A 13,201-nucleotide genomic window follows, 5' to 3' on the forward strand; every position below is an offset into this window, starting at 1 on the left:
CATATCTGAACATTAATGAGCACACCCAGATCCCAGATCCTGACTTCTAAATACCATGCTCTGCTGATTAAAGGAAGGCAGGGCTGATCCAGGGCTGGGGCAAAGAATATAAGATGAGTCTAGAACATCTTGTTGTGACAGAAAGAGCAAGACTTATTTTTAAACGATGGACGATGGGTTTACAATAATGGGACACAGCTTCCAGGTTGAAGAGACTCCCACAGGCCAAAGAAGGGCCAATACGAGCATCAATCAAACATTGTAACATAATAACCCCGTGAACAAACAGAAAACCTCAAGTCACACACATGACAATGCAGGAAGTGCCTGTAGCATGTGGAGCAGCAAGTGCTCAATCAATGTGCTCCTTGCCGTGTCCGCACCCTGTGCTCTACACCACTAGACACCAGACCACCCAAGTATCCAGGACAACATCTCTCATTCAATTTGTATTACAGACATGGCCATCTCCCTGACAAAGACTACACATAGCTTACGTGTGAATAAGGATTACTTATACCCTGTTAGCTCCCAATTTAAACTGTGTCTGAGGAGCTGGGGACACAGGGATGAATAAGGCACAGCTCCTGCCTCCAGAGAGTTTAAAAGCTTGAGGGAGAGGCAGACAGATAAATGAGCAGTTATCCTGGGTTTACTCAGATAACACTGAGATGAATAATCTTTATGGTAAAAAGCTTACATTTTAGAGGAAGAGACAGACAGACAGACCACCAATTATCTAGTTACACCTCCCCTCAGTGCTCAGGAGGAGCACAGGTTGTGCTGGGGCTGCCACAAGAGGGCTGACCAAATGGGATCATGAAGCCTGGTGCTAAGAAGCAGAGGCAAGCCTGCAGGGTGAAGCATGGAGTAAGGTATGTGCAACTCAGGATGCACACCTGGAGGAGGTGATAGCAGAGGCTTGGTCTTTCGGTGTTTGTCATGAGAGCAGAAGGAATCCCTGAACTAACCTAGGCACTGTTTTGTAAACGTGGCACAGGGGATGATGCAGAGTATGCGGACAGAGGGAGCTGGGGGAGAGCAGCTGTTGGAGCTGCCTGGGTGGAAATGATGTCAGCCAGACAGAGGCTGCGGATAGAGAGGTGGTAGGTGGATCTGAGAGACGTAATGGTCAATGCTGTGACAGATGGGAGAAGCCCTGACCATGACGGTGGAACTGCAAACAAGTCACCATCCTGACTGTGGAAAATCAGAACAGTTAGAAAAAGGGTCCCGATGGAGGAGACCGCCAAGCAAGGCCTGAGAGAGCTGGGGACACGTGTGGATGCTGAACATCATGTTTGCTGAATCCTATTGGACAAGGAAGCAGGTCACCAGCGAGGGTGTAGGTGAGCACTCCATGCAGAAGAGAAGTGAAGCGATCAGCACCGACGCCCTGCAGTGTGGCCGGTGAGGACCACTGGAGCCAGGTGCTCCAGGAAGCAGCGCCCAGGGGTGCTGGCCACTCGTGTAGCAAATGTTTATGCAAGTGGATATTTTAAATGCACCTGTTTTTAAGATCCTAGTTCCTGCCAAAGAAACCACTACGAAAAACTGACTGGCCACTTAGGCAGTGACTGCATTCTCAATGTTCTATGAACATTTTTATGGGTCTGTATAAAACATTTTAAATCCTTAAAAGTGCTAGGGTGAAGCCTTCTTATACATTTATAAACTTTTAATATAAGTAATTCCTCTTCTTTAACTGTTTTGGAAGCATAAATTTTTGTGACCCACCAGATTTTGTTTCAAAAAGTAAAAATAAACAGAAAAGGACTGAATTACAGTTCTGTAACACTGTGTTGCATGCTTGCTTGTTTAGAAATTTAGAAGTTTCAAGGGAGTAAAAGAGCCAATTAACACAGGTGACTGGGTGCTACCAGCTTCCTCCATCCCACAGCAGCATCTCATTGTACTTATCTATCCGGTCTTTCATCCTCAAAACAAAGTGTTACCAATATGCTCTCCTCATCCAGGAACAAAAAGTGGCTCAATGAACCTTTATGAAAAGTTTCAGGAAGATGATCCTCTGAAGGATACTCTTATCTGGGTCTCACTTTACACAAATTGTAACCAAGCAAAAGAAGCTGCTCACACTCCAGTCTATTGAGCTACCTGACCGGCCATCAGTCACCAGCCCACGTGGATGCAGCTCACACAGTATTGAGCACTGTTAAACAGGGAAGGGCCTCAAGACATGGGAAGCACCTGACAGGCTTGAGCACCTATCACACTACATTCCATCCCCTAGTTACAATGCTCTCAACATGGGATGGAGATGCAAGGGGAGCAGGGACTAGGCACACCACAGGGACACTGTGCACCCATCTGCCTCAGAGCTCTTTCCACAGCACCCCCACCACCCCCACTTTACAATATTAAAGAGTAAATACTGCACCTAATATTTACTGAAGCTTTGTAACCAGAAGGCTCTGATCACTGGAGGAAGGGATAATTTATCTGTACTAACACATCTGGCTCATTTAAAACTTTTCCTATTGCTCCTCGAAAGTGTTACTAATAAATGCACAGGCACACCAATTCCAATTTCCACTGCAGTGAAAGAAAGGAATGTCTATGTGGCAATTCATCCCATACAAGTTTCTGTGCCTTAACTGTGTTCAACAAGAAAGTTCAAAGAATTCATTCTGACTTCAAGGTTTCAAAAAAAGGTTTAATTTTGATGGTATTAAGCAGTTTAAAAACCAGCCTTTCAGAATGTTGCATCTGAATAACTGCCCTCAAAAAGGAACCCCAGGCTGGCCATAACTAAGTGGGAAAGTCAAACTCATGTGATGCAGTTGAAAGATTTGCAAAAGGTAATTATTAGCTGACAATGCTAATTATATGGGGAAAGCAAGCTACCAAATCTCATGTTAAATTTATCATATACATGTTTTAATGCAGTTTTAAAAAAGAAAGTTTGATACAATTGCTACTCTAATGTCAACAAATCAAATATAGGAAAACACACCCTGAATATATTTTAGACTCGTGACCTGGTGCACGGATTCGTGCACATTGAAAGGAAATTAATTAGAAGGTGGCCAGCAGGGTGGGACTGGGCAAGATGGGCCAGACATGCCCTGGAGCCAACCTCCTACGGTCCTTCCCTAGTGTCTGCAGAGTGAGTGGGGTCCCTCCGGCAGGTGGGGTCCTTTGGCCTGGCCTGCAGGGATTGGGCCGAAACTGGCTCTCCAACATCCCCCGAGGGGTCCCGAAGTGCGAGAGGGCACTCTGTAAAGTTGCTGTCATACAGGGTGTGGAACGCAAATGCAAGTGTGCAGTAAACCAGACTTGGGGCCCAACAGTGCCCCAGCAACAACATAACCCATGGCTGAAGATAGAATCACAAGGCCCCACGGGGAATCGGGCTCCCTCCTCTCTGGTTTTGGGGTGCATCACCCAAGAACCGCCCCTGCCAAGTCACTGCAGCTCGGCAGCTCCTGTGTTGAGCGTCTGCCCCCTGGTGGTCAGTGCACATCATTGTGACCGGTCGGATGGTAGGAGGGACACTTAGCATATTAGCCTTTTATCTATATAGACTAGAGGCCCAGTGCACGAATTTGTGCACGGGAGGAGTCCACTTGACCAGCCCCAATCAGGGTCTATTGGGCCAGGCTGGCTGGGGGGAGGGGACGCAGGAGGTTGGCTGGCTGGCCCCACCCCGATTGAACTCCCGGTTGAGGGGACAATTTGCATATTAGCCTTTTATTATATAGGATGTATGAAAAGACTATTAAGTTGAAACCAGATGTGTTAAGATTTGTTTCTGAGGAATTAAAAAAAATATATTGCTTAGAAAAAAGTATCTATAGAGGGTTAAAAAACATGAATTGCTCCTTAAGGAAAATAATTTAATCATTCAGTCACATGGCAGGCACTGTGTTAGAGGCAGCCAGGGCGAAATGCCAGAGTCATGGGGTCTGCTGCATGAGGTTGGTTCTTGAGCCATGTGTCACTGTGGCCACGGTCCTGGCAGCGAGCTGGGGCTCCCTTTCCCCTTTGGTCTCCCACTGCACTGGTGTCCCCCCCCATGCCATAGCCCCAAGGAGATGCATCCACACAGCCTGCCAGGTGCTACATAGTAGGTGCCCAGCGTCTTCTCTGAGGAGAAGGAACGACATTGGGCCCCCCAGAACTCTGCTCTAGCAGCCCTTCCCAGGCGGGGCATGGTAAGAAAACCAGAGGCCACAGCTGACCTTTGCTTGGAGTTTTCCCCAGTGTAGTCTTCCTGAGCCCACACCATGCAAAGGCTGGTTTGTGATGCCTGCTGACCAGGAAGGGTCCAATGTGCATAAAGACACAACATCCACACTACACAGGCCCGCCTGCCTGCAGCTCACAATGCTTAGGAGAGTGACATCTATGCTGAGAATTTCAAAACAACAGTGCACTACCTTCCTTTTCTGTCTTCACTCACAAAACCATCACCCATCCCTGTGCCCACTTTCATTCTAGTTCCACAGAGAAGCTTTGAAACTGGTCTTTCTCTACTCTCAATCTTACAAGATACTCAGATCATGATTCTTACTCATCTATCCAAAAAGGCTTTAATCAGGAATGCTTCAGAATAATCTGTTAATAGTAAATACTCAGTTTTGTGAGCTTATAAATTAAGATTAAAATATCATGATAAATAAGTCATCACAAGTTCCACAAATTTCTAACAATTTTTATGGCCTCGGAGTAAAGAACCAAGGGTTTCAAAAAACAAAAACAATTATTGAAATACTTACTTGCTTCTTGAATAAATTATACTTCCCTGTTAAGAATTTCGATTATAGAGAATTTAGCTGTACTGAACAGAGTTGATGAAATGCTACCAAATAGTTCTTATTTACTAAATAAGAAATGATTAGTAAGCCCTTCTTCTCATTCAGAAATTTATGTAAACTTTTTTAGTGAAATACAAGGTACTGACTTTAAATAATAATAAATATGCTTGTGTTTCCTATGTAGAACCCCTGCTTTGTAATAAAATTCATACTTAAGAGGCCTTTAAGGACTGACTCCATTTTCTAGTTTGGATACTGGCTGCTCTCTCTGACAAGCATTATGCTCCCGATGTCAGGACTGCTTTCGCAACACTTAGCATATTTTTTCTCTTTACTGCTTTCCTGAAATAATAAGTTTACTTCCATTCACAATGCTGATAAACGCAACTCTGAACTGTGAGCAGCTGTGGCACACAGATGTGGCTATGCAAGTGCTGTGAGCTGGGTGTGTCGTCACCCAGAGCCACCCTGTCCTGTCACATGCTCCTGAGTCACCTGAGTGCAGGTCTGCTTCTCCGTCTAGTTCATCTTCTCCTGGCGAGGCTTGAAACACTAGGATTTGTTATATTAATAACAGTTACCAAAGTAAGCATTCCAAAAGCCCTTTTATCTACGTGGACTGCCTGCAATACTACATTCTACAACATACAGTGCTTTGGGGAAGTACATGATCACATTTTTAAACCAGTATGCAAATCTGGAACTATTTTATTATTCAAGAAGGCAACTATTAAAAAAATTAAGGGTGCTGTGCCTGCATGCAACCACAAGGAAAGAGAAAAATAAGTTATCCCATTGTAATATTTTAATATAAATCAACAGAACTTTAAAATATTAATTGTCCTTTTAAAAATAAGAAGCTATTCTCCAAAACAGCCTTGATAATTTCAACTTGCAAAGTCCACCATAGTTGATTCTATTTTGCTCTTTTATCTGAAACGCCTCTGCAACAATTCAGGGAGCATAGTGCTTTAATTCCCATAATGGTACACATCACCTGTCTGTCTGTCAGTGAGACGTCTGAAAGCATCTTTTTATTAGGAACACAAATCAATATGCCCAAGGGATGACAATAGCCACTTGAAGCAATTTGTATTATCATTTCATCCTGACGCTCTTGCTAGGAGCAACTTATTCTTATGAATGGCGTGAAAATGGCAACCTGTCACAATTGATTTTTCTTAACCTTCTGTAAGAATTTTTTTCCTCTTAAATGTAATCAAGTGTCATCTTATTAAATATATCTCAAGCTCAGTTTTATAAAGCTGTCCATCAAGTTGCACTCCTTATAATTTAAACGTTCACCAAATATTATCAAAAAAGTAACTGCTTAGTAATAAAGACTTTTGATTTGTTCAAAGTTTTAAAATAAAATCATCAAGTTTGTATGGACCCATCTCCCTGCTTTCTGTTTGTATTGGTGACAGAGGAGGGAAAACATTCTCACCCTGAAAAGGAGCTCTAAGAACTTCTTTTTACTGCAGTGTGTTCCTCCATCTAACAACACTGTAGGATTTATTCTTAATCCCCACGTCTGGATAAAACATGCTGCACTTAAAGAAGTATTCTAATAAACTTATGCAATAAGCATAAAGCTATATGTTCTCATTATATAAAATCATCAAGTTAGACTTCAAGATCCAATTTCAAAGACCAATCCAAAAGGATAAATTCAAGTGGGACATGTGTCAGAGTCACTGAAATTGGTTATAGCTTAATGAACCTATGCATGAATTCTTTGTGCATCTTAGTTGCCATGACCTAAGGGGGCAGTGGCGTCAGAACCCCCCACACCCAATCACTGACTCAGATGGGCTGTGTAGGTTGATGTGAAGCTATGTCAGCAGCCCAGGGCCACTCACCTAGGGCATGAGATGAGGCTGTGTGGGCTAGGTCTTACAAAGTAAGATGACTAAGGCAGCACCTAGAGAAAGAATCTTCATTTCTATTTTTTTAAATGCACACTTGGAATAAAATAATATGATATCTGTTAATTCTAGATTTTAGGTATATGAAGCATCATCCTTCTTTTAAAAGGCAGCTAGAAGAGAATGAAATGAAGACAAAAAAGAGAATTAGCCAAAATAAGGCTTGGGACATCAGTCAAGTAGAATGGTAAGTTTAAAAATGTTTTATGAAACAACCGACAATACTGGTTTAAAACCCAACATCCATCTGGGAGAAGTTTGAAAGTACAAATGCTCATCCTCAAGAAGCTGCCACGCCAGTGGGGAGTTGCACACACTCATGCCCCCATGAGCAAGAAAGGCTGGTGGCATTCCCAGACAGAGACAGCATTCTTGGGGACAGCCTCAGGAGAGTGGGTGCTGGAAGTGCTATGATGTCTACTATCCTAACCATAGGGCTGTCACTGATTCCACTGATCTGCAGGGATGCATGTTACCTCTAATCCCCTGACATGCCCACCCAACCACCTGCCATTTTAGACTAGCCACTACTTTGCTTCCACTTTGGAGTTCTTGAAAATCAGCCTCAGGAAACCACACACCTGCTACCAGCTCTGCTACAAACCGAAAATCCCAGCACTAGTTGGGTCCGTAGATTGCTCAGAAATTCACAAGCCTCAACTGTGAGGCTACAGTCCTCTGTGCATCAGAAGGGGCCTCAAACCCTTACCATGTTCTGCATCAAGTTCATTACCTCAAATCCTGCGCATTAACTTTTCCCCCTTAAATCAGCACTGCTTTTACTGCAGTGTTTTTTATCCTAGGAACTTCAAGCAATTTTCCGAATTTTTCATGTTCCTCTTATATGCACTAATAATGAAAATACCAAGTAAATGAAACAGGGTATGAGAGAGGAGGGAGGGAGAGAGGGAGGCAGGGAGGGAGGGACTGACTGATGATTGTAAATCAAAGAAGCCATGTTTATATGGCAGCTACTCTCTATATAACAATATGTAACTTCCTTTTAAGTAACCTTATGTTTACAAATTTAAGTTACTCCTCCTGAATGCCCACAAGACTTATTTTTCTGTAGAATATTTTTAGTTCTTTAAAAACTAAGACCCTCTCTTCTTTTATTGAAAGCATTCATAGTTTTATAATATTGATTTTCTCACCGGAAACAAACAAAATCAATAAAACCCTAGTCGCGTGGTACAGTTTTTTATCTCCACTGGGTCTCCAGTGCCAGGGCTACCCACCCCCCGCCCCAAGCCTGTTCAGTCTTCCCTCTGATGCCGGTGCTCTGACATCCCATACCACACACACACACACACACACACACACACACACACTCCCCCTGCCTGACACAGCTGACCTTGAAAGAGCGCTCCCACCTGTCCTTGCATCTGAATCGCACACCAATAGATCTATGGCAATGACTGTCACTTCTGCAATGTTTCCTAACTGCACATCCCATGGCCCTCTCTTCACTGACTCTGTCCCCCTCACCTCTGCAGCACCAGTGTGCTGCTAATGACTGGCCTCTGGAAATGCCCTCTTCTCCCACTGTCCTTCCTGGCTGCTCTCCTGCTCACCACCCTAACTCCTGGCATGGGGGTTTCGACGAGGTCCCTCTTTTCTTATTAGAGACTAACCATGCGCATGCAGTGGGTAGTCAGCTCTCAATCCTGCACGAGAGGTAGGGCCATACTGCCCTGAGTCCTTCAACTTACACAAGGCCACTGAATTGCTCTGGCTGAGGAAAGGGGACCTACATAGCTCCTTGGCTGAAGCCGTGAGGTCAGCATGAACTCAGCCATTCTTCTGACTTTGTGGTCATGGAAATGTGTTTCCAGAGACACTGAGGGGCCATGATAAGCAGAGCAACTGTCAACTTTTCAGACGTGTGCAGTGAGGAGAAGAAACCTGTGTTGTAATAGCCACTGTGGTTTCAGGGCAGTCTATGTAACAGCTGGACAGAGACATGACTCTCATAAGTTGGTATTCCCACCCCAAATGATGGCTGCCAACGGGCTCCACCACAAAATCTCATCTGACCACATTGGTTAAGGTCCCCACCTACACTCCATGTACATAGCTCTCAGAATTGAGGTTAGGAACAGTTTTGCTTCCCTGAAGAAGTCCAGTGAAACCTGGGTAAATGATTCGATTTCCCTATTAAATGTTTACTTTTTGTTCCTACTAGCACTCTTTGAAGTCCAAAAGTTTGTTGGTTACTAAGCTATGTCAGAATAGTGAGCTGCAGACTTCAGACGATAATGTCGTACGAACAGTGAATAATAATCTGTCTTCCCTTCTCTACTTAGGGACTCACATATCACACACTCTTTTCACCCAGCATATGTCAATACTTCCCTGGATAAATTACATCTGTTACTTTCTGTCCATTGTAGCCTGTAACCTTTTCCTGAAATTTTCCTTTTAAATCTGACATTTAACACTTAGAAAGATTTAATGGCATATGCAAATTTAGAGACTTTATTTCTCTCCTAAGATTATTCCTTAATTTACACAAATGCTTCCATATGTAGTTGGAGCTCTGTGCATAGTGCCTTCAAGGAGAAACGAACATGGGCTGACAAGCCCCAGCCTCCTGCTCTACGATCTCCCTGCTCTGCGACCAGAGGACAGCCCTTGGCTGAGGGTGTGGTGCAGACTAGTGACCTAATGCAAAGAAGTGCTCAGCACCGTGCGTGCATGTGCACATGTGTGCCCATGTTTGTGAGTGTGTGTGCATGCATGGGCAGCACTCTGCCTTGCCTTAGCTGTCACTGCCCCCACGACTTCCATTGGGGAGGGCACGGAACATGGACTGAGCACCAGGAAGGGACCAGGCACTGGAAGAGCACATTTGCTTTATGTGTCAGGCTGTCAAGTGGCAAAGTGACGCTTTAAATCCAACGTGGAAAACTCCAAACTTGCCTTCCTATTATAAGGTATATCCTGCTAACACCAGGGAAATCTAGAAAGCTATTTTTTAAAAGGGTGTGGGAGAGGGAAGACAGGGTGGAAGAGTGAGTGCAGAGGGTCAGCGGACAGGCTTTCCAGGGTCAGGTCAGTGGAGGGATGTGTGGAACCCAGAACTGTGCACAACCTCTTAGTAAGGACTTCTTGACTGACATTGAGGGTTGGGTTCAAAATCTATGGCATTCGTCAACACTTCACATTTCATTTCACAGAAAGATAATAATGATAGGTAACATTTATTGAGTAGTAAGACACAGAATTAAGCCACATGTCCGGAGTCAAAGAGCTGGTTAGTGGCAATGCCCAGACTATAAGCCAGGAAGTCAATTGCCAGGGTTCGAGTTCTTACCTGAGGTCATAAACTTAAGAAAGGTCACCTATATAACTTTGGATGATTTACCATGCACACACGTTGAATGGATAAGTAACAATTTTAGGAATATAATTAGTTTAGAAATAGAATCAAGCAGTCTTTAAAACTAAAATCTAGTTTTTAATATACCTCTTCTAAAATGGAAATAATTTACATAAAACTAGTTTTAAAATACAACACTATGAAATTAAGTACTCTAAAAATAATGCAGATTCCTTTATTTTAAAACGAATCATTAACATAAAAATAAAGAGTGCCAATTGTAAAGTAAATAGATTGAGGAGACATTAAGAGACCCACAATTAACTGTCAAATTATGGGTAAATTATATATCCAGTAATGAAAATTTAAGAGACATATAAAACTGATTAACCAAGAAAAGATACTTTGGGAAATTCTTCTGTATGCACATGTTGTTACACAAATACAGAGAATTCTTATCCCAAATCACCAATCTTTTGGAAAGTCACTTTATGTTAAGTATTAAGCTAAAATGAATGGGCTATTCAGAACTACATGTACTTTCTTGCTGAAAGGAAAAAGCAAGTTCATTAAAGCAGTTGCTCCTTAATCTAGCCTACCTTATTTTTTGGATTGGATGTGTTCATTACACTTCGAGTCTCTTTTCCAGTATAAATGACAACACCTATTACAGTACCTGCAAAAACACGAAAGTGGTCCTTACAGAGATACTTTAAATGGTAAGCACAGAGATAATACTTTCTAATTAAATAATTTGATTGGAAATATTATTACACCATTTAATTTTATATAAATGTATCCAACAGCACATTTGATTGGATTTGTTCAAGAAAACCTAATCTTAACTTTTAAAATAAACTTTGAAAGACTAAAATGATTTCTTAGGCAACACAAATTTACCTGCAGATTACATTAGAATATGTACTAATATTCTTTGAAAACAGAGTGACATTGTTCATTCATTATTGTCTACTAAGATGGTAACTCTAACACTGAAGTTAAATGAAGAGAGGCCACATTCTTAACTGGTCAAAGTCATCATGTGACCTTTTAAACCACGATGGTACCAACTGAACCAGTTTCTGTGAACAAGAGTCTAGGAGTATATTTTACTGTAGAGATTAAAGCCCTAATATAAGAGCCTCTGCCGATATTTTGGCACATATACAATTAAAACAATAAGAGAAATATTATAAAAATATTTGATATTCAATTTAGATCTTATTAGTTTCTCTTATTCATCTCCTGAAAGTTTGGTTTTCTAATTGTATGTCAAGAAAAAAATGATAATTTTGTGGTCCATCAAACTTAAGACAAAAGAAATCATAAAGTACCCCAGAACAACCTATAGACTGCAGAAGAGGTACAGAGGCAGGCATCCCTGAAATGTCAAGTTGAAACCATGGATGTCTGTTTCTAGAACTGCAGCTGTGCATAATTTAAAATCCTAACTGAAAAATTTGAAGGTAAGAAATATGATTAAAGTAAGAAAGACAGTCAACAACCATTGTAGAATTAACTATGATAATTAAGCCCTGATGTCACATTAAGTTAAGGTGTGGTATTTAGTGAGTCATTAGGCAGGACCCTCTGAGTAAGTGCGATCACAGGATTTCCTGGACATAAAGCACAATGACAGCTCATGTTCCACAAGTCACAGGACAAACTGCCTCCTCCACAGGGCGTTCAGGAAGAGAGCACTAGAGTACTACTAAGCAGTGAAATCTGTAGAGGGGACACATATTTTTTTGTTTTAGAATAAACACCCTCCACACACACCTTTTAAAACTGTGTGTCACTGGAGAAGCTGTGTTCTTGAAAGCAAAGTGAACTCTAAACTGTACAAATGCTATCTTTATATATTATCCTATCCTATATAATAAAAGCCTAGGTGGTGCCATGCCCTCGCGCCACGCCCTGGTGCAACGTTGTCACAAGATGGCCGCCACAAGATGGCCTCCCTCACATCATCACAAGATGGCTGGCAGGGAGGGGCAGTTGGGGGCGATTAGGCCGGCAGGGGAGGGCAGTTGAGGGCGACCAGGCCAGCAGGGAAGGGCAGTTGGGGGCGATTAGGCCGGCAGGGGAGGGTAGCTGGGGGTAAACAGGCCAGCAGGGGAGGGTAGTTGGGGGCAACCGGGCCTACAGAGGAGGGCAGTTAGGGGCAATCGGGCTGGCAGGGGAGTGGTTAGGGGGTGATCAGGCAGGCAGGCAGAAGCGGTTAGGGGGCAATCAGGTAGGCAGGCAGGTGAGTGGTTGGGAGCCAGCAGTCCCGGATCGTGAGAGGGATGTCCGACTGCCGGTTTAGGCCCAATCCCTGCGGGCAGTCGGACATCCCCCGAGGGGTCCCAGATTTGAAGAGGGTGCAGGCTGGGCTGAGGGACACCCCAACCCCCATGCACGAATTTCATGTACCGGGCCTCTAGTTATTCAATAAACTTCCTAGACATTCTGTCTGTTAACATATATATAGAAAAATATTAAATTCACAATGATATAATACTTTAAAACTTTCCTAATTTGCCAATTAAGTTGAACTTAATCAAAATATAAAAGTGTCACTAATGTAAAATAAGCATAAAAATAGAACAAGGAAAATTGCAAAATTAATTTATTTCTAATTAATTTATAACAAATAAGTCTCAGAAAAGGCTTGAAAGTTAATCAAGCTAAAAACCACTGTCCTAATGTGCAGGTAGGTGACTAGTGATGTTGACTCCAGGCTGGCATTACACTTTAAAGTGTCCCAGATGAAGTCTGTGAAATGACAAGACCAACAGGAAACACTGCATTCAGACACATAAAGACTAAAATCAGTATTTGCATGTTAAATATAACATACACAAGAATTTGACAGAATTCCTCGTGCAATTTTATGTACTTAATCTATTAAAGTTTGTTAAAGACTCATGTATTATTTCATTTAATTCTTACTAAAAATGAGTACTTGCTGGAGTCAGAATAATGCATTTTTTTTCTGAGTCTCTCATGCATTTTAATTACTAAAATTACTAGTCAGAACAGCATATTTGAAATATCCTCCATTCTCTTTGACAAAAGGTATATATTTATAGGCTAAAAGAATGAGTAAACCTGTACACATGGCCAATCAAAGAAACGTAGGGAAGGGGTTACCTGTTAATTTAAAAATGAGACGTGAGGGGGCAACAAGA

At 42.4% G+C, this 13,201-nt stretch overlaps 1 protein-coding gene across 6 annotated transcripts in view; it reads right to left on the reverse strand.

Moving 5' to 3' along the window:
* The window catches only part of ATP9B (ATPase phospholipid transporting 9B (putative)), a 139,314-nt gene that overhangs the window by 65,958 nt on the left and 60,155 nt on the right, over nucleotides 1-13,201 (reverse strand). For all 6 annotated transcript variants that reach the window (XM_023761177.1, XM_023761180.1, XM_023761178.1 and 3 more), the window contains one exon: nucleotides 10,628-10,704. In XM_023761177.1, coding sequence (XP_023616945.1) covers nucleotides 10,628-10,704 — 77 coding nt within the window. The remainder of the gene's footprint in view (nucleotides 1-10,627; nucleotides 10,705-13,201) is intronic.

This window comes from Myotis lucifugus, unplaced genomic scaffold (genome assembly GCF_000147115.1).
Source record: "Myotis lucifugus unplaced genomic scaffold, Myoluc2.0 scaffold_200, whole genome shotgun sequence".
NCBI lineage: Eukaryota > Metazoa > Chordata > Mammalia > Chiroptera > Vespertilionidae > Myotis > Myotis lucifugus.